General features: G+C 47.0%; 2 protein-coding genes and 5 non-coding genes across 8 annotated transcripts in view; 4 read left to right on the top strand and 3 right to left on the bottom strand.

Moving 5' to 3' along the window:
* The window catches only part of LOC126533048 (uncharacterized), a 17,430-nt gene extending 2,591 nt beyond the window's left edge, over window positions 1-14,839 (top strand). The window contains exons 2-5 of the mRNA XM_050180251.3: window positions 1-301; window positions 1,118-1,295; window positions 14,659-14,724; window positions 14,789-14,839. The exon at window positions 1-301 is cut by the window's left edge and continues 94 nt beyond it. Coding sequence (XP_050036208.1) covers window positions 1-301; window positions 1,118-1,295; window positions 14,659-14,721 — 542 coding nt within the window. The 3' untranslated portion in view covers window positions 14,722-14,724; window positions 14,789-14,839. The remainder of the gene's footprint in view (window positions 302-1,117; window positions 1,296-14,658; window positions 14,725-14,788) is intronic.
* Window positions 10,420-10,491, bottom strand: TRNAQ-CUG (transfer RNA glutamine (anticodon CUG)). The gene has a single exon. It is a non-coding gene; the product is annotated as a tRNA-Gln (tRNA).
* On the bottom strand, window positions 10,500-10,571 carry TRNAE-CUC (transfer RNA glutamic acid (anticodon CUC)). The gene has a single exon. It is a non-coding gene; the product is annotated as a tRNA-Glu (tRNA).
* Window positions 13,547-13,618, top strand: TRNAE-CUC (transfer RNA glutamic acid (anticodon CUC)). Its single transcript has one exon. It is a non-coding gene; the product is annotated as a tRNA-Glu (tRNA).
* Window positions 13,627-13,698, top strand: TRNAQ-CUG (transfer RNA glutamine (anticodon CUG)). Its single transcript has one exon. It is a non-coding gene; the product is annotated as a tRNA-Gln (tRNA).
* Window positions 14,840-14,875: 36 nt separating the features above from the next.
* TRNAG-UCC (transfer RNA glycine (anticodon UCC)) lies at window positions 14,876-14,947 on the bottom strand. Its single transcript has one exon. It is a non-coding gene; the product is annotated as a tRNA-Gly (tRNA).
* Window positions 14,948-15,326: 379 nt separating this feature from the next.
* LOC126533043 (activator of 90 kDa heat shock protein ATPase homolog 1) lies at window positions 15,327-25,278 on the top strand. 2 transcript variants are annotated; one of them, XM_050180235.3, is made up of 8 exons: window positions 15,327-15,618; window positions 15,816-15,895; window positions 18,616-18,812; window positions 20,005-20,125; window positions 20,316-20,407; window positions 21,784-21,909; window positions 23,077-23,178; window positions 24,224-25,278. In XM_050180235.3, the coding sequence occupies exons 1-8, from the start codon at window positions 15,539-15,541 to the stop codon at window positions 24,446-24,448; spliced, it is 1,023 nt and encodes a 340-aa protein (XP_050036192.1). In that variant the 5' UTR covers window positions 15,327-15,538; the 3' UTR covers window positions 24,449-25,278. The 2 variants fall into 2 exon arrangements, with proteins under 2 accessions (XP_050036192.1, XP_054927715.1); XM_055071740.2 differs by lacking the exon at window positions 15,327-15,618 and adding an exon at window positions 18,087-18,196 and having other exon boundaries at window positions 15,836-15,895.
* The last annotated feature ends 1,218 nt before the right edge of the window (window positions 25,279-26,496 follow it).

The following is a 26,496-nucleotide window of genomic DNA, read 5'->3' on the forward strand; positions in this document are numbered from 1 at the left end:
CCAAGGAGGGCGGCCTGTCGGCCGAGCGCGGCGCGCGCGGCTGCGCCGTCTACAACGCCATGGCGCTCGTGGTCATCGCCAACGTGGTGCTGAGCGCGCTCGTCGTGCACCGGTACGTGATGCGCGCCCGGCAGGACGTGGACGAGGACCTCAAGTACGCCATGTACCAGTACTTCGTGGACGCCTCGTCGCGCGACAAGCTCGACAGCTTGCACCGCGAGTTCAAGTGCTGCGGCGTCCGCAACTACACGGACTGGACCATGGCCACCACGGGCGCCGACCTGGCAGGAAAGGGACGCATGTGCGTTGTGCTCGTGTGTCGCGTGATTGAAAGGGACCGGCACGCTGTACTGTCAGATTCGCCGCCATCATTTTCCCCCTGAATGGCTCGCGTGGCTCAGAACGCTAACACAGCGGAATCGGACAGTCCCGTTACAGCACTGCTCGTCAGCTCTGAATGGCTTACAGGGCGGCCTCCGATTAGCTCAAAATGCAAACGTGGAGGAATTTGACAATATGGCGGAATTTGAGCGTCCAGAATAACGATGAAGGAAGAAAAAAAAACACTAGGAGAGAGAAAGCCAGTGGCACTGCCTTTTTTTTAGGTAAGGGGGGGAGGGGGCTCGCATTTTGCCAGGGAGATAGGTGGTGTCTTGCGGGCAGGTGTTGTCGCGCGTAGGTTTATGCCGGGTATCCTCGTACTCATTTTCTTTTTTTGGAGGGTGGCGGGGATGGGCGTACGAGGACATAGGTTTTCGGTGTTAGTAGACAAATGCAGCTGGAGCGTATTGCGGGTGCCATAACCCCGTTCTCGAGCACAGGCTGGGACAGTAGTGGGCAGGCCATGCCCGAAATCACGGCCGCAGGGCAGATGGAAAGAAAGAGATAAGAGCAAATCATAAGCACACTTGTGCATTAATTAATGCCGGGTCGACTAAAGAAAGAACAACGCTTTATAGCAAGTACTTCCAACCATGTGACCAATGCATGTTGTTGCGGAAATGCTGAGAGAGCTTTGACAGGCTTAGATTACCTCACAAGTCTGACTAAACACAGAAAGTAGTCTTCGTGGATGCGAAACGTCAAGCGGGGACACCTCTCGATCTCCCTCGCGCAGGGTGGCGGCCAGCTCGTCGGCGCGCACGTTCGTGCCTCGCACGTGCTGCGTGGTGGAGAGTTCGGCCGGCGCATGCCTCAAGTACCACGAGCAAGGCTGCCGGGACGTGCTCGTCGACTACCTCAACATGCTCATGCCGTCCGTGCTCTTCTGCGCCATATGCGTCGCCGTCTGGCTCGTGAGTCTCCTCACGCTCTGGACCGGTCGCCGCCTGCAGGCAGCTGCGGAAAGCAGCGTTCCTCGCAGGGCTGGCGCGTGCTCCAGAGGAGCGCTCGACAACGCGGCAGCCCTTCCTGGCCGGCTGCTTTCTGCAGCGGCCTGCAGGCGGCGACAGAAGTTTATGCTTGCTATGCTTGCAACGCTTATCCAAGCAACGATATATATTTATTTGGGGGGGGGGGGGGGGAGTGGAGGAGGCAGAGTCCTGAGGCCACCAGCGTAGACAATGACGGACCCGGAGAGGCACCAAGGTTCAAGAAACGTAGAGCCTGTAGGCGAATAAATACAAGTACGAGCACCAGTGCCAATTCAGACATAGGGCACATTAACATTTGAGGTGGCAGGAATATAGGCTGAAGTGGGAGGAAATCGAAGAGCAGCTAAGGCAGGAGGAGCCGATGGTATGCGGGTTTGTGGAGACACATCTTAGGGACATATAGAGCAAACACCCTGTAATGCTGACTATGCATGGGAATATTGCAATACAACAGAGGGCAGCAAGGGGGGGGGGGGGGAATTGGGGCGTTCATTCATAAAGGTATGAATTGGCAAATGGTCAAACAGAAATGCAAGGAATATTTATGGCTAAAAGGGAAAGTAGCAGGGGAGCAGACACTACCTGGCTTTGTATACCTCTGAACAGGAGCAAATGCCAAACAGGAATACAAAAAATGGTAGAATGCATAGCAAGTGACATTAATTAGCAAAAAGGAGGGTGCGAGATAATTATAATAGGAGACATGAATGTGCACAAAGGAGATATGGACGGGCGCACAGACTCAACAGGCAACGTGTTGCTGGATATGTGTGAAAGGCATGCCTTAGTTATATGTAAAAGTTATATGTAACATAACATAGGAGGTAGGGATGGCGAGCTTGCATTCGACGATAGATTATGCACTAATGTCGCATATGATGTGTGATAGGCTAGGGGTAATGAACATAAGTGAATATGTTTCCAGAAGTCTAGGTAGTGATCACAAACGTATCAAACTGAGTTTTAGAAGAGAAACGAAAGTTGGAAGGAGGCAAGATGAACAACTAGCTGGAATTGTTTACTTGGAAAAGCAACTGGAAATAGCAATCCAACAAATTGGGAAAGTGATTTCTGGGGATACTAAAACATAATGGACATACGCAAATTTAACAAGGCTATTTGAGCTAGAGCTTGCTGAGGTACGAGTCAGGTCAAAAGGGAAATAAAGACGTAAACTCAAGAGCTGGTTGGATGAGGAGGTTAAGAAAGCCGTAAGGAAACGTCAGGAAGCCTCCAGGGAACACAGATATTTTGAAGCTGATGTAGACACAAAATGGAATAACTTCTTAAACTGTAGAAGGGAAGTATCCCATTTGATCAATGACAAGTTTAGAAGAAAGTGGACCCAACTGTTGCCGGAAGTAAACAAAAAGAATAGAAAAGCAGCTAACAAATTTTGGAAACATCTTAACTCCTTGAGTAATAAGACTAGCCTAGAGCAGAGGCTTATAGTTGCAGCTCAAAGTATTCGTCTAGAAAGGGATGACGCAATGAAATATATAAGAACAATGATGACAGAAACATTTAAAGATCAAAGAAACGTTGCATGTAGTTTATATGACGTGGATAGACCGCTTAGTGCAGTGGCTCCATTTGAACAACGAGAGTGGTAAAAGGCAGAGAAGAGGGTTCCTAGTAGCACGTCGACAGGTCCTGATGGAATCCAAATTATGTTACTAAGGACATTAGGCCCAAAGTCTAAGCAAACACTGAAAGAGGTAGTGAGCAAAACGATAATGGACGGTAAAGCCCCCGCTGGCTGGAGACTAAGCAGGATGAACATGGTATATAAGGGAAAGGGAGACTTGGCTTCAACTTTTCTTTTTTTCAAGCAATGAGAATAGATTGAACAGCCATTACCAAGACTGATGCACGAGGATGATATAGTACTTATAGCTGACAACAAGGAAGATTTGCAAGAAGTGATGGACATTTGCGGTAAAGAGGGAGATAGATTAAGTTTAGTAACGAAAAATCGGCAGTTATGATTTTTAATGATAATCAGGGCGGCGAGCATATGATACAGGAGGATACGCTGGATGTAGTGGATGAGTACAAATATCTTGACGTGCAGATAAACAATGAGGTTAAGTACCAATAAAAAATGTGTAACGACTAAAGGTAGCAAGGATGCAGCTGTGATGAAAAATAGGGCACTCTGGAAATACAATAGGTACGACGTCGTGAGAGGGATTTGGAAAGGGATGATAGTTCCTAGTTCGACTTTCGGCAATGCAATCCTGTGCATGAGATCAGAGGTTCGAGCAAGGTTGGAAATTAAGCAACGTGGGGTAGGTAGGCTTGCATTGGTAGGCTCACACTAACTGGCACGCATTTCGCACTAATCGCCTTTCCGCTTCCTTTGAATATTACGACGATTGGAAGTCGCGCACCTTCCGCAGCGCTTTCGATCAGTAGCCGTCGCGTTGGCTCACCTCACCCAATCCCAAACCCGGATGCTCACTTTCTCCGTTTATGGCGTCGGCTTCTTTCGCTCCCAATCCCAAAATACCCATTACAACTTTCCTCCCGGATTGCCCACGGCGCGTCCCTCGAGCATTCTCGTTGGAGTGCGCTTTGTGACGGCCTCGATTCCGCATTGCACTCGCGATCCACGTGGTCCCTTTTTAGATCTCTCTGAGGTACTATGCCTGCCCTTGCTCCCACTCTAGCAAAGGCCCTCACTAAGGGGACTCCCTTTGATGTCTTTGACAAGCTCACTTCTTTGTATTTCCCGCCCCCTCACACACCTTCCTACCCAACCTACTCGGGCGATCCTCAACCAGACCTGGACCGCCCTTTCACTCCGGGAGCTCGAAGCTGCCCCGGCTGCTAATGCTACTCACTCGGCTCCAGGTGAGGACGCCATCACATACACCACACTCCGCAACCTTCCTGACCACGCCAAGGAATGAATTCCTGCTCCAGACTTTCAACAATGCCTGGGACAACCGCTGCCTGCCTATCTCCTGGACATCCTCCCTTATTTCTATGATTCCGAAGCCGGGAGAACCTCCTTCCCTTTCTAACATTCGCCCTATCTCCATAACGTTGGCAGTACCCTTGAGCGAATGGCTCTGACTCGCCTCTCGATCTGATTTTCTTGAGCTGAGAAAGTCCTTCCCCAATTCTCTTATCGGCTTTCAACGCCGCATCTGCGCACAGGACATGTTCCTGATCCTCCAGCACACCTTTCTCTCACTCACCCCCAACGAGATCCACGCTCTTGTGACCGTTCAAGCCCGCAAGGCCTTCGACGGTGTGTGCCACGAACACATCCTGTCTCAACTCTCCTCCCTGAGCTGCGAAAACCGCATGTACTCTTATCTCCGCTCCTTACTCTCTAACCGAGTGGCTCGATTTCAAGTAGACACTCATCTGTCCGACCCCCACCGCCTCACCTGTGGCAATCCTCAAGGTGCTGTTCTATCTCCTACCCTTTTTAATCTTGCTATGACCCCCCTCACCTCCCAACTGGCCCGAATTCCTGACCTCCGCCACACCTTTTATGCCGACGACATCACCCTCTGGTGTTCGCCTGGTTCTCCCGGCCACGTACAGGGCAACCTGCAACGTGGCCTAGATCTCAGCGACTCATTTCTCTCCACTGCTGCCCTGTCTCCTGCTCTGGAGAAATCCGAGCCTCTCCTTAACTACTCCTCACACCAGCGCTCCCACAACGCCCTAATCTCCCTCCATATTTCTGGCTCTCCCATTCCTATTGTCCCCCAATGCAAAGTTCTTGGCTTCCCTTTGAATGCAGCTAATAATGTGCAAGCCCCCCACCACGCTGTCACGACCTGCCACTCGGTAACTCATCTCCTACGGTGCGTGGCTACTCGGCGCTCGAGTCTCCATGATGTTCATGCGTGCCGAGTTGCCCATGCGCTCGCCCTCAATAAGCTCCTACACTTTGTACCTTACGTTCCCTTCGATCACACTCAACACCCTCGAGGCCGCCCTTGTGGGCCTCTACAAGGCAGCTCTCAGCCTCCCTATGACCACCTCTACCACTACGCTCTTTGCCACAGGCCTCTTCAATCCTCTCCCTTCTCTTCTCTCTCTCCACCGTGACTCCCAGCTTGCCCGGCTTTCCCTTACCCATCAGGGTCAGTGGTTACTGGCCCAGGCGGGTATCTCTCCCATTCCAGTTCCCACCTTTACCTCTCCAATATCCACCCCAGCTCCCAATCTTCGCATCCTCCCCCTCCCGTCAAATATGTCCCCTGTCCTGCAAGCCGGCCGTCGTCACGAGGCCGCGCAGCACCATTCCCCCCTCTTTACTACCCAGGGAGTAGCCTACACGAATGCCTCTCTCGTAGCTTCTCGAGGTTCCTGCGGCTACGCAATCTACAATCCCCACCTCGCAGCACCTGAGGCCCACACCATTGGGCCATACCTACACCTTCCGGATGCACTCTCTCTCTCGAGGTCCTTGCCATTCCCAATGCCCTACAATAATTTCCCTCCCTTCCCTCACCCCCAGAGTATACGATATACTCCGATTTCCAATCCGCCATCCGCCACATACAGAGCCGTACTCTACCCATTCAATCCAACAGGAGGTCGGACGAGTGGTCTCCTCACTGCAGTCTTCCACCGTTTTCCTCCGCTGGGTCCCTGGGCATTCTGGGATTAACGGCAATGAGCTGGCCCATCACCTCGCCCATGACGTTTTTAACCAGGCACCGTTGATCCCCTGGTCCATTCCCTCCTCGGAGGATTGTGGGATGCTCTCTGCGCCGCACCATCAAGGAAATTTACCTCCAGCTCCGTCTCAACAAGCGCCTCTGCCCTCCCCGTCATCCATCACCCACTGTGCCGGCAGCTCGCCTTCTGCGGCACATCCGAATGAATGCATTGATTACCCCTTCCTGCCTCTTTCTCTATCGATATCGCTCCGACCCCTCCTGTCCCAGCTGCCCCTCTACTTATGCGGGCCTATCCCATTGCTTCTTCCACTGTCCGTCTGCCCAGCAATCATGTTTCTGTCCTCCCTCTTCCCTTTCCATCACCACCTGGCTCGACTGGCTTGGCGCTGAGGGGGAAGAACAGCGTCGACTGGCCGCCCAGGCGGTCGATATGCTGGGCCTGTAATTTTGGGCTGAATGAAAGTTTTATACATATATACTACTACTACTACTACCTAAATATCCTCGCTGCAGCAAATATACGCCTTCAAGCGCATAATTAATCTAATTAAGCGAATAAGCGTTCTCGAGGCGTTCGGACATTCGCTTACATTAGCAGTCATCACCCGCCGTGTTTGCTTAGTGGCTGTGGTGTTGGGCTTGCTAAGCACGAGGTCGCGACATCGCCCCCATCGAAATGCGGCCACGGCGGCCGCATTTCGATGGGGGCGAAATGCGAGAACACCCGTGTACTATAGATTTAGGTGCACTTTAAATAGCCCCAAGTGGTCCAAATTTCCGGAGTCCCTCACTACGGCGTGTCTCATAATCAGATCGTGGTTTTGGTACGTAAAGGCCCATAATTATTAACATTGGCAATCATCGTCGATGTTTTAGGCACCATTTTTTATAAGCAATACTTAATTTTGAGTGATACTGCGCATTCCCATCTATGAGCCGAAATTCTCTAGATGATAAATTGATGCCACGCGTACGCATAGCTCTCGCCGAGCATGGACGATCCTCTTCTCTATGATCAGATCGACCCACCTGACTTCTCGCAACTGCAGTGCGTGCGTCAAAATCCGGAATGCACTTGCAGACCTCGCAATGAATCGCAAAATGACATTGCTTTCATTGCTTACTTAGATCTGATGCTGCCGTAGCCTGGCATTTAGGCATTGATCCGTCTTCACCTACATATATTTCTTGGCGGATGTCGTTTGGCGTCTGTTTCGTGCAGCCATGCTAAGTCAACTTATCCAAGCATTTATCTCTGATGTGACACGAGTGCTTCTCCATATGCTGCGGCGTGCAGTCAAAGTTGGTGTGTCCATTCGATATTTCACTGTCCGCATAAGCTTTTCACTCACTTTGACAATCATCTTCGATAGTTTCCGCAATAATAATTTCTTTCTTCCTTTTTTTTTTTCGCTGCACGGCGTACTTCGAGTAGCGGTATTGCGCGTGCTGCCATAGAGCTTCGTACAATAATTACTAGAGAGAACGCTGGCGTTAGTGAGCTGCAAAGAGAGCGGTTGTAAGTACCAGCATGGAAATTAAGGGAAGTACATAGATTTGCCCAAACTTCGTCATTCTGGCCTCAAACGGCTTTGTAGCTTTGTAAACTGGGCATTTTCAACCATGTACTGCGTAATGAATAATCCAGTAAACATTATTAAAATTGTCCGATGGCAGGATACGGGCACACAATTTGAACCGCATGGCGCGATTTCAGGCGCGATTGACGCGCGGATGGTGGGACGCGCGCGTCATTTTGACGCGTGCCCAGCATGATCCGTCACGAAATCGCGCCGCCGCGTGCTGCTGCTCGGAGAAGACAAAAACGCGTCGCGCGGCGCGTCCGCTAATCAGAGTTCAGGTAAGTCACGTGGCATTTGGTCACGTGGCATTTTGATTCTTTTTTTGCCACCAGATGGCCCTGCTCTCTGCGCATCTCATTAGTAAGAGGCGATCGGAGGATTGGTGGAAGAAAAGTAGGGAAACGACAAAAGACGGAGACGTACAAAAACACAGTTCGCAATAGGGGATCAGAAAATTTGGACGTGTTAGTTCATAGTGTTTTTTTCTTTTCTTTTTTCATCGGTTCACCTAGGTAGGATATCAGGCAGCATAGTAGCAAGAGCTTGGTGGCGCAACCCACCGCCCCGTTCCAAAGGGGACGCTCATAACATCCATCCATCCATCCATCCTCGACGGAACCTCCTTGGCGGAATTATTTTTTTTCTCGGCAGAACTGGCGCGCGCGTCAAGGAAAACATGTGCTACCGTGATTTCGTTCGCGCATCGTGTTGGTTCGCGCATCGTGTTCACCTAAAATGAACAAAGCAACCTTCAACGAGGCCCTAATAACTAAAGTGGAGAAGCGTCGTGTCTCATCGCTAATACTGGCAAGACAATTTGCTAATAATATTACCAGTGTATGGTGCTCGCTCTCTTCTCAACCAGGCAAGCCGCACCCACATGTACCTCCTGACCCGCATTTTTTCTTGCTTCAGTATCAGCATCCCCTTTAATAGTAGCAATCGCCTCTTCTGCTCGGTAGTAAGCGGCCGACCCTCCTTTTTATATGTGAAGTTGTAAACAAGCAACGGCTTCTCAGCATGCGAAAGGTACATAGTCGCAGTTTCGCACACAACAATGCTGCTTGCAATTAAGCTTGATAAATACACTGCGGAAAGAAATGTCGCTGTCTCATTACACTCAGATTATTTTTATTGTAGTGTTCGGTAAGTTTAAGGGCATATTATATATGCGGTAACAGAGACAATACATGTCGTTGAGAGTTATGTTGTCTGGCAAACCGGAAAACGCGGCGCGAAAGCGCCGCTCCTTTTTTTTCGTACGGGTGCTCGCGCGTCGGCGGCAAGGCGGGCGTTTGCCGCCCGTCGCGTTTTTCGCTCGCGAAAAACGCGACGGGCGGCTTTAAGCTGGAACCGCATGGCGCGTTTTTCGCGAGCGAAAAACGCGACGGGCGGCAAACGCCCGCCTTGCCGCCGACGCGCGAGCACCCGTACGAAAAAAAGGAGCGGCGCTTTCGCGCCGCGTTTTCCGGTTTGCCAGACAACATAACTCTCAACGACATGTATTGTCTCTGTTACCGCATATATAATATGCCCTTAAACTTACCGAACACTACAATAAAAATAATCTGAGTGTAATTAGACAGCGACATTTCTTTCCGCTAAGACGCTTGGCGCGTTTTGATTTGGCCACCTCGACAATAGCAGCGATTGTGCGTGTTCGCAGCGTCTTCTGCACTTCGGAGTGTATAGACTGCTGTGAAATTTACGACAGTGAAGGCGCATAAAGCGTAACATACAAAGCCGCAAGAAGGTCTGAATCCGCGTGCACGAAGATCAGACAAATCCATGTACTTCCCATCATTGCCATGGTGGGTCGACGACTGCAGCGCCAGAGTTCCAAACTCTATGCGTTCTTCGATGGAGGATTTATCGAAGTCACGCGCCGTAATGGGTCAGCAGGCAGTGCAACCACAGAACACCTATAGTGCAACTCTACGGGCAGTGCGTCTAGCGTCGAGGCGTTTGTGCGGGTGGCATTGGCTCTCTAGCTGCCTGGAGAGAAAAGCAGCGCGGGCTTCCGTTTGACGTTTCAGCTGTTTTCGCGCAAAGTAGCCGCTTGATGCTTTGCAGACACATGACTGCCACTGCGTGTACGCGCATAGCTTCTCTGCCCAAATCTGAACTACGTTCTGCGTCCGAGCTAGTTGGTACGGCGACATTTCAAGGCGGGTAAAACGCAAAGAATGAGGACATACAGAGCGGGAAAATCTGGTCAGGGGACCTTTTAAAAGAAACCCAGATGTTCTAGATAGATCATAGCCCCAGTATTGCTTTGAAACGTTGTACTGTTAATCAGTCAAACCACATGCTGCGAGTCAACAATGCTGAACGCTCCGACTAGCGACTAACAGTGTGCTCCGGCCTCTTACGCCCGCTGCCACTTCACGCATATTCACACACGAACTCGGGACAGTTGCCGTCGTTCACGCCTGTATACGCTGGTTCACGCTGCGTTTCTGAAGATGAATATAACGAACTCGTTGTACTGTGCGACCTTGTCAAACTTCGCGCGTTTCGTTAAATTGGAGATTGTGGCGCCAACTATTGTCGATTTTGCACACAAACGCTTGCCCAACGGGAGACAGCAACTGATGCTTGCTGTAGCACTGAAAAATGCGGAATGCACTGTCACTATTTGATTGCTGTTGTGGTTTGGGAATATTCAGGCTGTCCGTTAGGCGCACAAAACAAACAATATCACGCGTGCACCATGTACTGATAAGCAGACAACGGGAACAACGAATTAAAACTGCGGTGGGTGCACGGCGGTATGGGTATGCATGGAGGAAAAAAAAAAAAAAAAAATGTAGGTCTCACCGAGATTTGAACTCGGATCGCTGGATTCAGAGTCCAGAGTGCTAACCATTACACCATGAGACCCCACACCTTTCCGACGCCGGGAATCGAACCCGGGCCTCCTGGGTGAGAGCCAGGTATCCTAACCACTAGACCACGCCGGAACGGGTGGCGCACTGCTCAGAAAGAAATTTGTCGACTGCTCAACAAAAGGAGGCATTGGATCAACCATTTCCCCAACCTTTTCAGTCTCGATGGTGCTGGTGTTGATGTAATGGATTTTTCTACTTGAATAGTCCATCTGTGATTGGCACGGCGTCCGAAAAATCCTGCGTTTTCCCACAGAGCGGCCATGCAACGTCCGAATCCTTTAACGAATTCTAGTTTACTGCACGTATATTCATTCTTTCCACGAACGGTGCGAGAATTAAACATGCCTCCAGCCGACTTCGGCTGGAAGCATGTTCCATTGTGGAACGCTCGTCTTCGGCTGCTTTCGCTTATGCCCTGAAGGCTCACCTGTCGACAATTTAATTAGTCAGAAAACACTAGTTCTTTTGTTTTCTTCTTGTCTATAGATGTAAAGATTTCCTTTATTGTCTTGTATGCGTATGTTTTACCCTGCATGTTTTCAGAAGTGACTTAAATCCTGTATTTGTACACGAAACCTGTCCTACATACAGAGTCTTCCGTATTCGGCCGGTGGATTTAAAAAATTTCCTGTCCACAAACTACTCCTCTAATCGAGAGCAAACATCGCCCACAGGGTAGCATATTGTAGTGTAAGTTGTTTGAGATGTATTTGAACATCGGCACTTACCTCTATTTTGTAGAATGAAGCAGAAACTGCTTTCGGATACGAGCGCGCAGATCTTGGAGACGGAGCCACGCCGCTGATCCGACAGGTTGCGCCATCTAGTGGATGGCGAGGAAAACAACTCGGCTCGAGTGATAGGAGAGAAGCGTGCTTGCTTCGAAAATGCAGTTCGTCTGCCACTAATATTTTGCAACATTCATTTCGACGGGCTGGCAAACTACTGCATCTGCTTCATCTTCGAAGCAAGCGGTCTTCTCTCCTATCTCTCGAGCCGAGAAGTTGTTTTCCTCGCCGTCCGCTAGATGGCGCAAACTCTCGGATCAGCAGCTTAAAGGGGTGGAGACATGAAAATTTTCGTTCATGCGTTCCTCAATTGAAGCGTTGCATACTGCTCCAGGAAGCACGATACACACCGCGGAATTCATAGATACCCTATAAATAATTTAATAATACCATTATTATACCGAGCGATTTCGATTTCGGTTTCTGGGCTCCGGGTGATGCTATGACGTCATAGGAGAGGAAACGCAACACGGCTTGGTCACGTGTGTCGCAAAAATAGTGACGTAAAACTATGCTGCGTCGTCTGCTCGCGCACACGCGTGCTCTGCCAGCAGAGGTAAACAACTGGCAATTCGAAGGGCATGTCACGATTATTATAATTATTGCGAAGAGCAACAACCATGGTAGGAAAATATTGCGGCTTGTGAGAGTCGGTGATTCATTCCGAAGCGCCTTACGCTTTAGCTTTGAAGTGAACCGGAAAAGGCCTAGCGACGATATCGGCGGCGCCGAACGATCAGAGGCGGTGAGGCTGCCGTCGGTGCCAGAGTGACCACTCCTCATTCGCTGATTGGCCGCTTCGCCGTACGGCTGCCGCACAAATTGGTCCCGGGCCCGTCCTCTCTACGGCAAGGAAATCTCGCGTTCGCGAGCAAAACCGCCGTCGCACAGGGGCCCGCGAACGGCAAACGGCGTGCGGCGAGTTTCCGTGCCGGTAACGTGGACGGGCCTTCACATTGAGAAAGGCCAAGCGAACGAGAGACCGCTCCGACCTGCCGAACTATGCGAGGAGAGAAGCGGACAACACGAATGCCGCATATCCTGGTCCCTTTCGGAGTCGGCCGGCTAGTGTTACACTCAACGTGTAAAGGCCCGTCGCCGCACGTAGTTAGCCGTTCGTGGGCCGCCGTGCGACGTTCGTGTTGCCCACTTCTCTCCTCTTGTGTCCGAGTCTGCACGCCTTACCCCTTCTAAGAAAGGATTTCTATATGCCTGTAGCTCGGTCATAGTGGAGGCTATGCTCGGTCGCTCGGCTCAGCAGGCTCCGTTATCGGCATTTCAGCGCTACTCACCATACGTCACGTTTTTGTGCTAGTGTGCTATGACGTCAATATTTTCGTTCCTCCGCTGTGACGTCATAACTGCCGCGCTAGCGATGGGTCTCGACCACGAGAAGGAGCTTTTAATGACTTTTTGGAGCTGAATTAAAATTATTTTGAAATGTTTGCAGCGTCGAATACCTCGCTGTGGGTGTCCTTGCATACGGAAGCCGCCTACAACATACTTTTTACAGCCTCAAAATTTGGTGTCCCAACCCCTTTAACTCCCGTCTGCAAAATCTGTGCTCGTAGCCGAAAGCAGTTTCTGCTTCATTCTACAAAATAGAGGTAAGTGCCGATGTTCAAATACATCTCAAACAACTTACACTACAATATGCTACCGTGTGGGCGATGTTTGCTCTCGGTTAGAGGAGTCGTTTGTGGACAGGAAATTTTTTAAATCCACCGGCCGAATATGGAAGACTGTATGTAGGACAGGTTTCGTGTACAAATACAGGATTTAAGTCACTTCTGAAAACATGCAGGGTAAAACATACGCATACAAGACAATAAAGGAAATCTTTACATCTATAGACAAGAAGAAAACAAAAGAACTAGTGTTTTCTGACTAATTAAATTGTCGACAGGTGAGCCTTCAGGGCATAAGCGAAAGCAGCCGAAGACGAGCGTTCCACAATGGAACATGCTTCCAGCCGAAGTCGGCTGGAGGCATGTTTATTTCGCACCGTTCGTGGAAAGAATGAATATACGTGCAGTAAACTAGAATTCGTTAAAGGATTCGGACGTTGCATGGCCGCTCTGTGGGAAAACGCAGGATTTTTCGGACGCCGTGCCAATCACAGATGGACTATTCAAGTAGAAAAATCCATTACATCAACACCAGCACCATCGAGACTGAAAAGGTTGGGGAAATGGTTGATCCAATGCCTCCTTTTGTTGAGCAGTCGACAAATTTCTTTCTGAGCAGTGCGCCACCCGTTCCGGCGTGGTCTAGTGGTTAGGATACCTGGCTCTCACCCAGGAGGCCCGGGTTCGATTCCCGGCGTCGGAAAGGTGTGGGGTCTCATGGTGTAATGGTTAGCACTCTGGACTCTGAATCCAGCGATCCGAGTTCAAATCTCGGTGAGACCTATTTTTTTCCTATTATGACCTATTACATTTTCGCGAACGAAGACGTCGTAAAATATATATTTCAGAGGCCCGTCATAAGTATACAAGTATTGAGAAAACACTGCAGAATGCGCCCGCCCTCCCGGACACCGCCCGAACTGCAGCAGACGATAGGCGCGAGTCCGTGCCCTGACGTCACGCGAGCGGCGCTCGCAGCGTCCCTCTAGGGCGTTCTCGGGGCTATAAACCCTCGCGCGTGGCCTCAGAGATTGTACCTCATCCTGCGAGAGAGCATTTCATTGAAAGCGTGCTATATCTGCGTGAAGCTTATAAAACGAGAACAGAACCACCCGAATGGATGCATATATTGGATGAACTAGCGGTAATCAAGTGTTTTTAACTATTCGCAAGGGCCCAAGACGGTCATTGCTTTTACCATTATGAAGTGTATCTGTTTATGCCGTATGTGTACGTCGAAGACCGGCAATAAAGAAAAAAAAAAAAAGGCCGGTGCAGCTGCGTACTGCCATTTCTTCTCTCCCCACCCCCTTTTAACGAACAATAGCGTGCTTTCTAGAGAGTCACATGAGCTGCTTGGGAACTTATCGTCGAGAAAGCGCCTGCACACTTGCTCCTACCTTTCTGCTCACCACATAGTGCCGTGCTTCTTTATTACTATTTTTCTGGTGTACCTTTCATGTATGCGGATGATTCACCTGAATGGAGGACGCTTCAAAATTTCTTTCCTGCATGGGGATACTCCTGAACACTGATGAATGAATGAATGAATGAATGAACTAACAGTTCTACTAATATGAATTACGTGAATGGCATATTGTCATATTGTGCGCGTGACCAATACACGCAGCTACTTCCGAAAGCGCTCGCTCAGCAGATGTGCATTAGGTCCAATGGCCCACTCAATCACGCACATCTGCTAAACAAAAAAAAAAAAAAAAAACCCACATTTTGTTTTTGCAGTCAACTATGATGCTGACTTCTCATCGCCTGCGCAGAATTCTACTTGAGAATCCGAACATCTGAAAGGTGAGCTGTGCGGACAAAAGCGATTTAGCTGCTTCAAGCTGATAATTTTTTTTTCTCTTTGCAGATTCGTGCATTCGTGGACAAGGTTGCAATAAAAAATTATTTGTAAACCTCCCGTTGTACGTAATAAGTAAAAAACAGAAAAAAAGAGTGCGACGGCCGGGAATCGAACCCGGGTCAACTGCTTGGAAGGCAGCTATGCTAACCACTATACCACCGTCGCCGACGCTTTTGTGGCCTCTTAGATGCTAGATAAACATATACACCTAATTCTGTACTTTACTGTGCTAAAATATTGTACTTGTTTACATTATTGCTCAGAAACAGTAAAAGTTAACGTATTTTTACGTTTATGGTAATGTTAACGTCAATTGGTAAAAAAATTGTGTTAAAGTATTCCACAAAAGATTTTACAGGCACGAATTATATAATAATTACTTAATTTTTGTGCTTCAAAGCGTGTCAATTTTAAAAATCTGAAAATGACCTAGATCATAGATGGCCTTGGCCTTGATTAGTACACTCTAGCGACTCTAGCTTTAATGCCACAAGCATTACGTTTTCGCGGCGTGGCTGTTGTCACGGAAACGACGCAAGCAACCGCTGTGGCGCTGCATGTCTTCCGCTAGAAAGCGAGCGCCGAGCAATATCGCGAATTTTCTAGACTCTCACGCCTTGGTAACGGGACCAAGCCGCCAGCGCACGCCGTCGCACATAGCCTTGCGCGTCTTTTGGTGAAGCGAAGGTTGGTTCATCGAGTAGTCAAAGCTTCCTCGTCGACGCTACCGTGTGCCGCCGGTACCACTGGGAAAACATGGCCAAGTGGGGCGAAGGTGACCCGCGATGGATCGTCGAAGAACGGCCCGACGCTACCAACGTGAACAACTGGCACTGGTAAGCTTCCCACGCAGAATTTGCCGCGCTGTGCTGGTCCTTGGCGCAAAATTCTATCACCATTACCTGCCTAACGCACACAAGCTTAAGGCCGAATCGGCTCCAACGTCTACCTGCACACGGTACAGCCGCGTTCCGTTTACGACGCTGAATGAATGGGCAAGTGATCGACACCGCCGTTTTCCCCATTACTTTAGGACCGAGAAGAATGCCTCGTATTGGTCCAAGGACAAACTTAACGAGCTCCTTACCAACATCGAAGTGAGTGACTCTAGAGGTAAGTTTTCCCCCTGATCTCGGATTTTTAGTTTGTTTCAAACGCCTAGTTTCTTGTTAGTGCTGTTTCAGAGTCGACGAATTTTTTCTGAGTAGTCTAATATTGCGCTTGTTCATTGGCTTAGTGTTTATGGTTCGTATTGTCGACGTTTCAACTTTGACACTGCTCTTCACCGTTTGTTTTTAAACGCATGCGTTTATTGTTGCAGTTATTGGGGCCTTTTATAGTGTGTATGTAGGGGAGAAGGAAGTAATGTGTGGTGTATTGTGCAGGAACAGTGTATTACTGAACTTGAGTCGATGTATGTGTTACTGTATGATTTACGTTGTGCCTGCAAACTTATCGGGAAATTCCTAGCCCGAAAGGCCACTTATTAAAGCTCAGATGCAGTGTAGTGACCGACGCCGATCCAAAACCACATGACAGCTTGTCGTAAGCATCCTCGCCGACGACTTCGATTCGGATGATTGCTTGTTCTATGGGCACCCTGCTTTAAAGTTTGGCCTGTACATGTCGCGCCACCTAGCAGCGACGGTGAGCACCCGCGGTTAGGCCCTCAACGTCATTTCACCATTGTCCGTGGTGCGCTCAGGCCCGCCTGAAAGCCTGCTTTTCCAACTTTCCATGGATTCACCGCGGCCTCTTGGCAGCTCCTTCGTGAGAAGTGTGAACAAAAAGAACAACGCAGATACTGCTACGTTAAGGATTGTCACCACCTCGAAGGGAATGTAGATCGGTATTAAATTGTACCGCTTCCCTTCAAAACCGGGGGAAGCAACCCGGCAGCTGCAGTGGATAGTCGCGGTTCATGTCGGTCTTGTGAATTCTGTTAAACGAACTAAGACGTAAATGCAAAAACAAGAAAAATAAAATAAAAAACCAGCAGCGGCATCTGTAAAAACACAATAAAGCGTCAACTGCATAAGAAGGCATGAACTGATTCCCGCTCTTGTAAATCAGTTTAGATAGTTGTTTAGCTCGTCTTGCTTCAAAACAAACACGCAATGGTTGTTACGTGTCAAATCTAGCGCTGTAAGCGCTCCATGCTGGAGCTTTGTACGCGCTGTGTTTCTTTCTGCGCCTACATCAAGGCGCGAATGCTATAACCGAGCTCATTCGCGCTGATATTTGCTTGTTCTTAGAACAACAGAACTAAAGTTGGAGTACACTGCAGCACACGTCGAGTATTCGACAATTAGCATTTCTCTCGCAGACGCTAGCGCATATTTGTTCAGTCTTCACGTTGTTTAGTCTCAGCTGATTGCTCTCTATGATGCTTCGATCAGCGGTAATGCCCTCTCACATTCAAGCCCGAACGACAATACCAGAATATGCACGAGGCACTTTGTCAACAAAGAAAAAAGCACTTACGTGCCAATTTGCCAAAACCTCTACAATTGTGTGGTGCAAGGCATGCTCCAAGTAATGAAGCTACAAATGACAGTTAAAAGACATCCATAGCCGTATTTGCTCACTTAAATGGCATAAAATCATGATTTGTCAATCATGATTCGCAGGTCGCGAAGTATTTGTCACAACAAAGCAAGCATGCTTACGACGTCGAACTCAAATTTCGATGGGGTCGAAATACCACAACAACTGTGTAATTAGATTTAGGTCTGCATTAAAGAACCTCCAGCCGGTCCAAATTATTCTGTAGTCCCCCACCACAACGTGCCTCCTAATCATATCGTGGTTTTGGCACCTAAAACACCATAATTTAGTTTAAGCACCTCGCTGTGATGTCCGTGATGTTTACTTCTTTGACACAATATACATGGTTGCAGTCGTAAATCTGACGTCCTTTCTCCAGCGTCGGTGGTCCAAAATGGGCCTCAATGTTTTCGATTGCCTTAAAACCGCAATTTAGAACGTCCGGCAGGTTTCAAACGAGCGCCACAAAAGCATGCCTCCGTAGCAGTGGCCACCTCGGTGTTTTGCGCAACTGACACGGTGGTGCTGACGGCTGAGCCGATTGCTGCGCCGCCTAACCATTGCAGGGTGCCCATAGCGGGATTGTGGAGTTGCTCTTTAATGTTCCAGAAAAAGGAGCACAGTGAACTACAGACACACCAGTTAACACGACAGAAGTAGACTAGTGCTGAATTCGTACACATCTGCTGTATCTTTCCTAACTTCTGAGTAACAGGGAGCATACACTGTGTTGAATTTCAATCCTTGTGCTGCCCAGACTTTCTTTAGCGGAGCCTTCTAGATCGATTCTCGTTGGCACTGCTGTGAAGTTCACAGGCTTCGACATGAACATCAAATCGGGATGCATCTTCGACTTCCACTGCGTCGGTCAGTAATAGTTTAGCGAAAAATATGAATAACTTGAACCTTGTATGACAAAGCTGTAACCGACATAAAAATACCTTCGGTGTATTCAATATTTGTCATAAGGATATATTTGTTACACACTGATTTTGGAGAGAAACCTAAAATTTTAAGAGGACCTCAGTTGAAGTGGAGCAGGCTCTGTCATGGTGGGCAGATGAATGCCTTCAATTAGAAATACTGGCGGTAGAGAATGTTTCTTCTGCAAAACTGAATTGCCACTTACATTTTTTGTGCATTCAAAAAGCCATCCATAATAGCATCATAGTTTTACTCTTGTGTACCTTCAGTCCAACTTGATGCTTCACAACGTAGTGTGCTATCCACTGAATTGCTTCATTTTTAACTTGCTGAGTATGTGCTTGTGTGTATCCTGAACCTAGGGACCTGCAAGATCGTGGAAATGCCCAAATGCGAAGGTGAAGCTGTCGCCAACAACCGGAAGGCGAAGCTCATCTTCTTCTACGAGTGGGTCATTGAACTTAAGTGGCAGGGTGAGCCAGATGACAGTGATGAGCCCATTGAGGGGAAGGTGGAGATACCGAACTTGAGTGAAGAGCATGACCCAAGCGATGTGGATGTAAGTAGCTTTCACTGTGTGCCTTGGCTTGCTTAAAACAAAGGCATACCAACAGTTAACCTAAATCAGTGTATGCTCAGCAATTCATGCTTCAGTTCATTCTTCGAATTGCTGGACTACAGTCTGCCTGCTCATGTGTGGTAAATCAAGCTATGAACGACCTCAGCAAGTGGCTCCCATGACCTTTTAGTGGCTTGCTATAACATGTATCTTAATAGAAACAAACGTGCTGAACTATCTGCTGCATGACACTTGAACAAATTGGCATGGATCCGTCATGTTAACTGTGAATTTACAGTGGAGCGTAGAAACACACTTTCACTGTTGATTGTAGTTGTTTGGCTCAGGTTGACAGTGCAAGTTGTGTGTCTTTTCATTCCATGTATATTGCAAATTTGTGCTGTTTCAACCAAGAGGCCTTATTGGCGGTCCTAGAAGTACCAACAATATCTTCATCTCTAGTTTAAGAGGAAGCATTAGCTTGAGGCCAACTTCGATTACACTGTTCATATGCTCTCGATAAACGATTGCTGAACCGATTCGCTTGAAATAAGTTGTAATAAAAAAGCTCATGCAAGGTTACGCAGGTCATTGCTATGACCTAGTGTACCTTGTCTTTTCCTCGGGTGTTTAAATGTTATTGCTTAACGATGTTCTTAGACTGTGAACAGATTCACTAGAATGTAAGTGCCCTTGCAAATTGAAGTCAGTGTCTTTGTTATTGAAGTTGGCCGATGACTTCACAAATAGCTGTACATTGTGGGTGGGAAAATTTGTTTACCTATTTGTGTAAGTGGCACAGTTGCTTTTTCTTCTTTTTCATCCTACTTTGTAAACCAAGCTGTGCTGTGCAAGTTCATATGTTTGAAAAACGGTAGTTATAACCCATAGCATGCTATACAGTTGAACATCAGTATAATGGATTATTGGATTATTAACGAAGTAAGTCTGAAGTGTTTCTCACCAATATTAGCATGAAACACATGTATGCTTATAACAAGCATATGATATAACTAAGGTATTTTTGTGTCAAATGCAACTTTGTTACACCAAGATTCGACTTCAAATGCATTTAGACGTTGGTGTTGGCTCAGGCTTTCTTAATATGAAAAAAAAAAAATGTAATTGATGAAGCCTTTTTATAGACGAAGGATAAGAAAAAGGGTGTAATACCGAGTTGTTGTTCTTTCAGGTGACAGTGACTGTCTTGTCTAAAGGTGATAAGGCTGAAGCACTAAAGGAGTTGATGAGATCGAAGGGTACCCAAATAATCAGAGAAAGGCTAGAAACCTACATTGCAGCACTTAAGCAAGGTATGTTGTATGCATCTCAATATATTGTTGTGTTTTTGTTTTCAAGCAGCAATGCCTGGTTGTGATTTGGCTCATGCAATCTCTTGCATGCCCTCTAATAGTCTTGCAAATAGATCATGATGAAGACATTCATATTGCATGCCTGCAGCTTTGTTCAGGTAGGCTCTGCCCTCTGTTTCTATTCGTACAGAATTCTCACAAGGAATGATTCTTCCTACAAGAAGTGATTCCATCAACCAGGTCAAGTCGACAGGCAAGACTGCAGTTAACTATAAGCAAACGGTATGTAGTTTTGCCTGAGAAATGTTATTTCATGTTTGGTGCTTGTGTCGGGGCAAGCTGGATTGCATGTGGGATAAGGTTACATTGAGGACGCAGAGGAGGTGACAAGATTGATGCATGCATTTATGGCACAGCTCTTTTACGTGATATATTACAGTGCTTCAGGTGTAGTGACTCTGCAGCAGTTCTCTATTTCTGCGTACTTGGCACGGCTTCTACATGTTTCGGGTTTCATTGATTGTTTCATGCATACCAGAGGGCACAGCATAAGTTGAGGTCGCCTTCGAACAGGCTATATAGGATGGTGTGTTCCATTTTGTCACCCTTTCCTCTTTTTAAAAACTGGCCCTGAACCCTGTATACTAAAATTGTATTTGAGATAACACTCATTATAGTGAGGGAGGACTATCTTAATAGTCCATACACTATTATCACAGCCCCCTCACCCTATGGTTGCTAAAATAAGGGTGTCCCCTTTTATTCCACTGCATGACAAAAGAAAAAGTACTGCAGAAATTACACGAGGAACATAATAGTGCAGCGACTTTTTTTTTTTTTTTTTTTTTTTTCAAGGGCGCGATTTGAACCCAGGAGTCCAGTCATGAGCCCAATGGTCTTGCATGGCGTCACAAAACTAGATGGAAAGGTTCACTATTACACAGGTTCTGCATCAGCTGCTGTTACCCTGTCACTACAATGTTATGCCTATATACAGTATATCACACCTCATCCATTTGAGATGAGATGCCCTTTTGGAAAATTGATGCATTTGTGATAGTGTGCATCATCCTCCTACTATGGCATTCTAATCTACTATTTGTGATCCAAGGAAAAGCTGTTTTTCTGATCGAGGTGTTAATCGGAAGTGTTGGTGGAGAATGAGATTAGATGATCTGTAGGAGCTAAGATGTGCTATGGCTTACATTCAGCGAATGAAGCTCTTTACAATGGCATGTCCGGCTAGATTGAATAGCTATGTGTAAATATACACAGACTTTTCTGGTCTGTTTAAGCACATTTTTTAAGTACAGTTGACACCCAATATACTTTACATAGATGCAGCAAATTATAGGTTGTAAATGAAATAGATGTAAAATTATGTTGGCCATGCTTTGTTTTAATTAGTATTCTACTGCTGTAATGAAAGAGAAAGTGCGCGTAGGTGTAACCGAAGCACATATTTCTTCACTGGCAACTCTTAATATGCATTATGGTAGCAAAAATGTTGAATACTGGGCAGTTGCAACTTGAAAAGGCATATTCTGGATGTGCATGCACATTTTAACGAAGGGCTTGGCTTAGCTGACCCGCAACTGGCAAGCCAACATGTTGGTCCTGTGTGATGACAGCGATGGCACGGTATCCTCTCTTTACAGCCACTAAATGGCTCCTCGGGTGACAAGGCACCCAGCCTCGTCAAAGTGGACACCACTAGCATCATGCAGGTGGAGAGTTTCAAGTGCACAGCTGAAGAGGTTTACCGAGCCCTGACTGTCAAGGAGGTAAACGTGCTAAGGCCGAGTTCCTTTTGCTTGCTCCAAGACCAACCCATATACAATGGCATAAGTGTGACTTGGTCTTTTCTGCGGTGTTTTTTTCTTTCATCATTTTAAAAGGGTGCTGACACTGCTTTTTTTTTTTTTTTACTTTATACTCACCATGGTAGCTCAGTTGCTGTGGCGTGGCACTGCTGAGCTCGAGGTTGCCGGTTCGATCCGGGCGGTGGCAGCTGCATTTCAGTGGGGGCAGAGTGCAAGAATGCTCGTGTACTGTGCATTGGGTTTACGTGAAAGAATCCCAAGTGGTCAAAATTCCGAGCTTTCTTTTTATGATAGAACAAGCTGAGTGACACATTTCCTGCGGCCAGCGGCCACAGCACATCGCTTTTACTTGTGGCCAAACATAGTGCGTCGCGTACGGGCAGCACAGACGTGCCCAAATAACATGCAATTTGATGTGACCCAGCATCCCCAAGTTGTAATTGTAGTATGTAAAGTAGTTATTCCACAAAAAGCGTTGTCGGTCTAATACAACTGCAGTGTGAAATGCCCCGAGTGAGACATCTGTGACCAAACCAGTTGCACAGTTTCCGCGGTGTTGCATGATCAGTATGAATCGGAGTGTGGTCTTATTGCTACAAACTTAACTCAGTGGCTGTAGCATTGTGTGGTTTCGGGCATTGTTTCGGGCAAAGCAGCATTGCTGGTTTGATTCCCGGCCACGGAAACTGAACTTCGATGGGGGCGGAATGCGAAGATGCTTGTGTATACTTAGATTTAAGTTCACATTAAAGAACCCCAAGTGTTTAAAATTAATCCGGAGCCCTCCATTACAATGTCCCTCACAAGCCAATGTGCAGTTTTGGGATGTTAAACTCAACAACAATTAGGATTTTTATTGCTACACTATGTCAGCAAATTTTGCTTTGTGTCATGTCACAATAATGTTGATGGCACCACGTTTGGCATTTCGAGACCTACTAGAGTGCTGAAATGAAATACAAGTTCTTCCCAACCTTCATCTTGTTACATGGCAAGAAGCATGTGGTAGGGTTCCTACAACTTTGAAAATATGGGTCAGTACTCTGTTAACAAGCAAAATGTGCATGTGCGCACATATTTACAGCACATGGTCTTTTTTTTTTTCCTTTTTTCTGTATGGCTACGCAGATGGTGCAGGCTTTCAGCCAGAGCCCATGTGTCTTGGAAGTGCAGAAAGGAGGAAGATTCGAACTATTTGGAGGCAACGTCAGCGGAACCTTCCTCGAGCTAGTGGGTGTTCTTTTTTTAAGCATCATAGGTTTGGGCATTGAAAACATACGAGCACAGCATGTAGATCGTGCGGTGACAGTTGTGTCTGCAAAGTGTTATGCATGTGTACACCACGAAAACGGCTGAAAAGTCAAACCAAACAGAAGTTCGCGCAAAGTGCGAACTTCTGTTTGCACTTGTCTTAATGTATTTGCTTATATATTGGTTGAATACCTGTTTCTATTTGAATATCAGTTTCAAAAAGTGCTAGATATGAAAAAGAAATTTTGATGTCTTGTCGTACAATGCTCATTAACTTTCATATATAGCTGTGCATGTGCATCTTATGACATGGTATTATGAGCATGTTCCACAACTGTGACCTTAAGCTTGGGCTTTATGACTGGCATAAACAGTTCACTCAAAAGCACGGTGAAACTGCTGCCAATGACTGCTGCAACGCTATGGAGCAGACAGATGAAATATGCCCTGACTTTTCTCTCTTATCTATAAAAAAAAAATGGCAGAAGTGACGGAAATTGTGCAAGTTATAAAATCTGACACAAAGGTCCTGCTTCCCCAAACATGTAGACTGCACTCTCTGAAGACTAAACAAACTATATAAGCTATGTGCACTCACCAAAGCTTCACTCTTTGCGCTGTGCACCTCTGCTAGTCTACGCGGTGGTATGTTGTGCGTGAATCTTGCGGCACATCTGACTGGTTGCTTTTCACCACTTCAGAGCTCTCCAGTCGCAAGGTTTGCATTTGGCTAGTCGAAATAAAATGCTCAGAACACATTCACATGGTTCGTTCAGGGTGCAGCACTCCAACTTGGAGCGCAGTTCACTGAGAGTGCAACCAAGATCTGGCAGGATTCATGTCACGCGATTCCATTTATTGCTCTGGGACCAGCTGAATGTTAGGTTTTTGCAGACATTCTTTTGCTCCAGTCTTCAAACGTATTCGCATCACTACAAACCAAGCTGGAGCGCGGTAGGAGCCAGCTGAATCTGTGCTGTGCACGAGCTGTCACTCTAAAAAGCAACTTTGGTGTTTTGCACAGGTCCCAGACAAGAAGATCCGCATGCGGTGGCGGTTTGGCAGCTGGCCCCAGAGTCACTACTCTGACGTGACCATCAATATCGAGCAGAAGTCTGACTGCACCGAGGTGACGCTGACGCAGGAAGGAGTCCCACAGGGAGAGGCGGACCGCACACGAGATGGCTGGCAGCGCCACTATTGGGACAGCATGAAACGAACGTTTGGCTTCGGAGCCATTCTGTTCTGAGTCGGGAACTTGTGTGGCCAGCTACGCCAGCAATGGCATAAGAGGACGTTTGCTTGACTCTGAAATGCTGCTGTGCACACCCCGCCACACGCCATGTCGGATAACGATGATGGGTGGTGGATTGTGTACTGACTTTGCGTGATGCGCTCGTGTTCGGGTTGGGAACACGTGGAAAGTATGAGACTGCCATGACTGTTTGTGAGGGAAAGGGGTGCTGAAGCGTCCGGATACTAATTCACGCATTTTTACTGGTCTCCCATTTTGCATCGCCTACTTCGAAGTGTCCTAGTGTGCAACAACTGGGTTCGTGACATGCACCACATTAATGGTAGCCTTCTTTTTTCTTTCTTTTTTTTTCTGCTAACAGCCTTGATTTGTTAGCATATTTAACAAAAAATGTCATGCCACATGTGCAAATGTCAAGGCAACCTGAATGAATTCAATGAAGCCCAGTGATTATTTTTTCCATGCTACTGGATGGTTGGCTCAGCTTTGTGTGGCTGGTGTGAGTAGCAATTTGTGAATGCTGTAGTTTTACTCGGCAAACATTGTTTGATCTTTTAAAAAGAAAAAGATTTATTATTGCTTTCACAGGAAAGGCTTTTGTGACAAAGTGACGGGATTTGACAGAAAACATGTCACAAATACAGCTTGTCATAGTTTTCATTGATGTTATCAATCTTCCAGAAAGAAGACCTGCAAAAATATGCGGAAGGCAAGCCAGTTTTCCCATGCTGCCGGTTAATTTGGAGCCTGTCCAACTCTGGTGATATTCCAAAACATTTGTGTGCAAGTGTTATTGGAAGCTGTAAATAAAATGTCCTCATTAATATGTTGTGATACTTTGCATGTGTTAATTGGTACACAGAAATTTTTTTTATTACCAGGCTGTACAGTAAATTGCAGAAGTGTTCAACCTGTGCATGAGTGCATCATTTACAAGTTGCAAGCTGTTGGCACTTGTAGTACAAAGAGATTGTGACACCCAGGCGGGCGTCATCTATTGCTTAGTATTGTACTAAGCAGATGTCATTATAATGAAGTCACATCTGGTGCAAGAATACTTTAATTATATCAGGTATTCATTTTAAGCATACGTCTGTTACTTCCTAATATAGGCTAGAAACAAGTCATTTACTTTTTATACCCGGCAATTTGTTACATCTGTAGTGACCGTTCGTTACTTCGTTGTCCCCGCCATGAAGGTCATTGCCCCTTGCTCCGGAAATCCAGTTTGCCTCGCCATATGGGTCATTACCCCATGTTCTCTTGTTCAGTCTTGAAAGGAAAGCGGCTGCCTGACTGCGGCGCCGCCACTGCCACTCGACAAACCTGCTTTTACTTTTGTATAAAGCCAGTCTATTCCTCAAGCTGTCAAATTGTGTATTCCTTCTGCGAAACTGAGCTGCCAACTTGCCTAGGTCCAACTGTTTTGCGAAAGTGTCGCAATGTTAAATGGCTTTTTATGTCCCGGCTGCTCTAGCCATTGATTCTGATGGAACCATTTAAAACCTACTTCAAAACTTTTCTTGCTGATTGCAAGAAAACAGCCTATAAATCAAGAAAAGCAGGCGAGGGTGGATGCTTGGGCAAGTTTATAATTCATGGCAAAACCAATGCAACATTGAACTAAGTGCTAAGAGGACACAGAAAGACTGACTATGCTGACTGTCATGTCATGTTTGTCTTTCTGTGTTCTTGTCTTACATGCTGTGCTTAGCTTTGTCACAAAGAAAAACAGTTTACGGTTTGACATAGTTCTGTTCTGCAGTGCTATTTGTCTTGTTTAAATATGCAAGTGTTCGCTAGGCAACTTTTGCTGAAAATGTGTGTGTCTTGCATGACTAGGCACAGTCACGATTGTATTGCACTAAATACACTCCCCAAGTGTGAGTGTGGCAAAAAAAAAGGCATGCCAAGCTCAGAGAAGTAGTGAAACAAGTGCATACACTTAGTTTGAGTCGCTGTGAAGAAGACAAGTCCACTTGTCGAAACGTTGGCTCCTGCATTCACCTTGTTCACGTTTTGCTCATCGCCTTGAATTGCCA

The sequence above is a fragment of the Dermacentor andersoni genome, chromosome 7 (genome assembly GCF_023375885.2).
Source record: "Dermacentor andersoni chromosome 7, qqDerAnde1_hic_scaffold, whole genome shotgun sequence".
NCBI lineage: Eukaryota > Metazoa > Arthropoda > Arachnida > Ixodida > Ixodidae > Dermacentor > Dermacentor andersoni.

Coding starts and splice junctions, on each gene's coding strand:
- LOC126533043 (XM_050180235.3), top strand. CDS start 15,539: ATGGCCAAGTGGGGCGAAGGTGACCCGCGATGGATCGTCGAAGAACGG. Junction 15,619..15,815: donor AACGTGAACAACTGGCACTG/GTAAGCTTCCCA, acceptor CCATTACTTTAG/GACCGAGAAGAATGCCTCGT. Junction 15,896..18,615: donor CGAAGTGAGTGACTCTAGAG/GTAAGTTTTCCC, acceptor TCCTGAACCTAG/GGACCTGCAAGATCGTGGAA.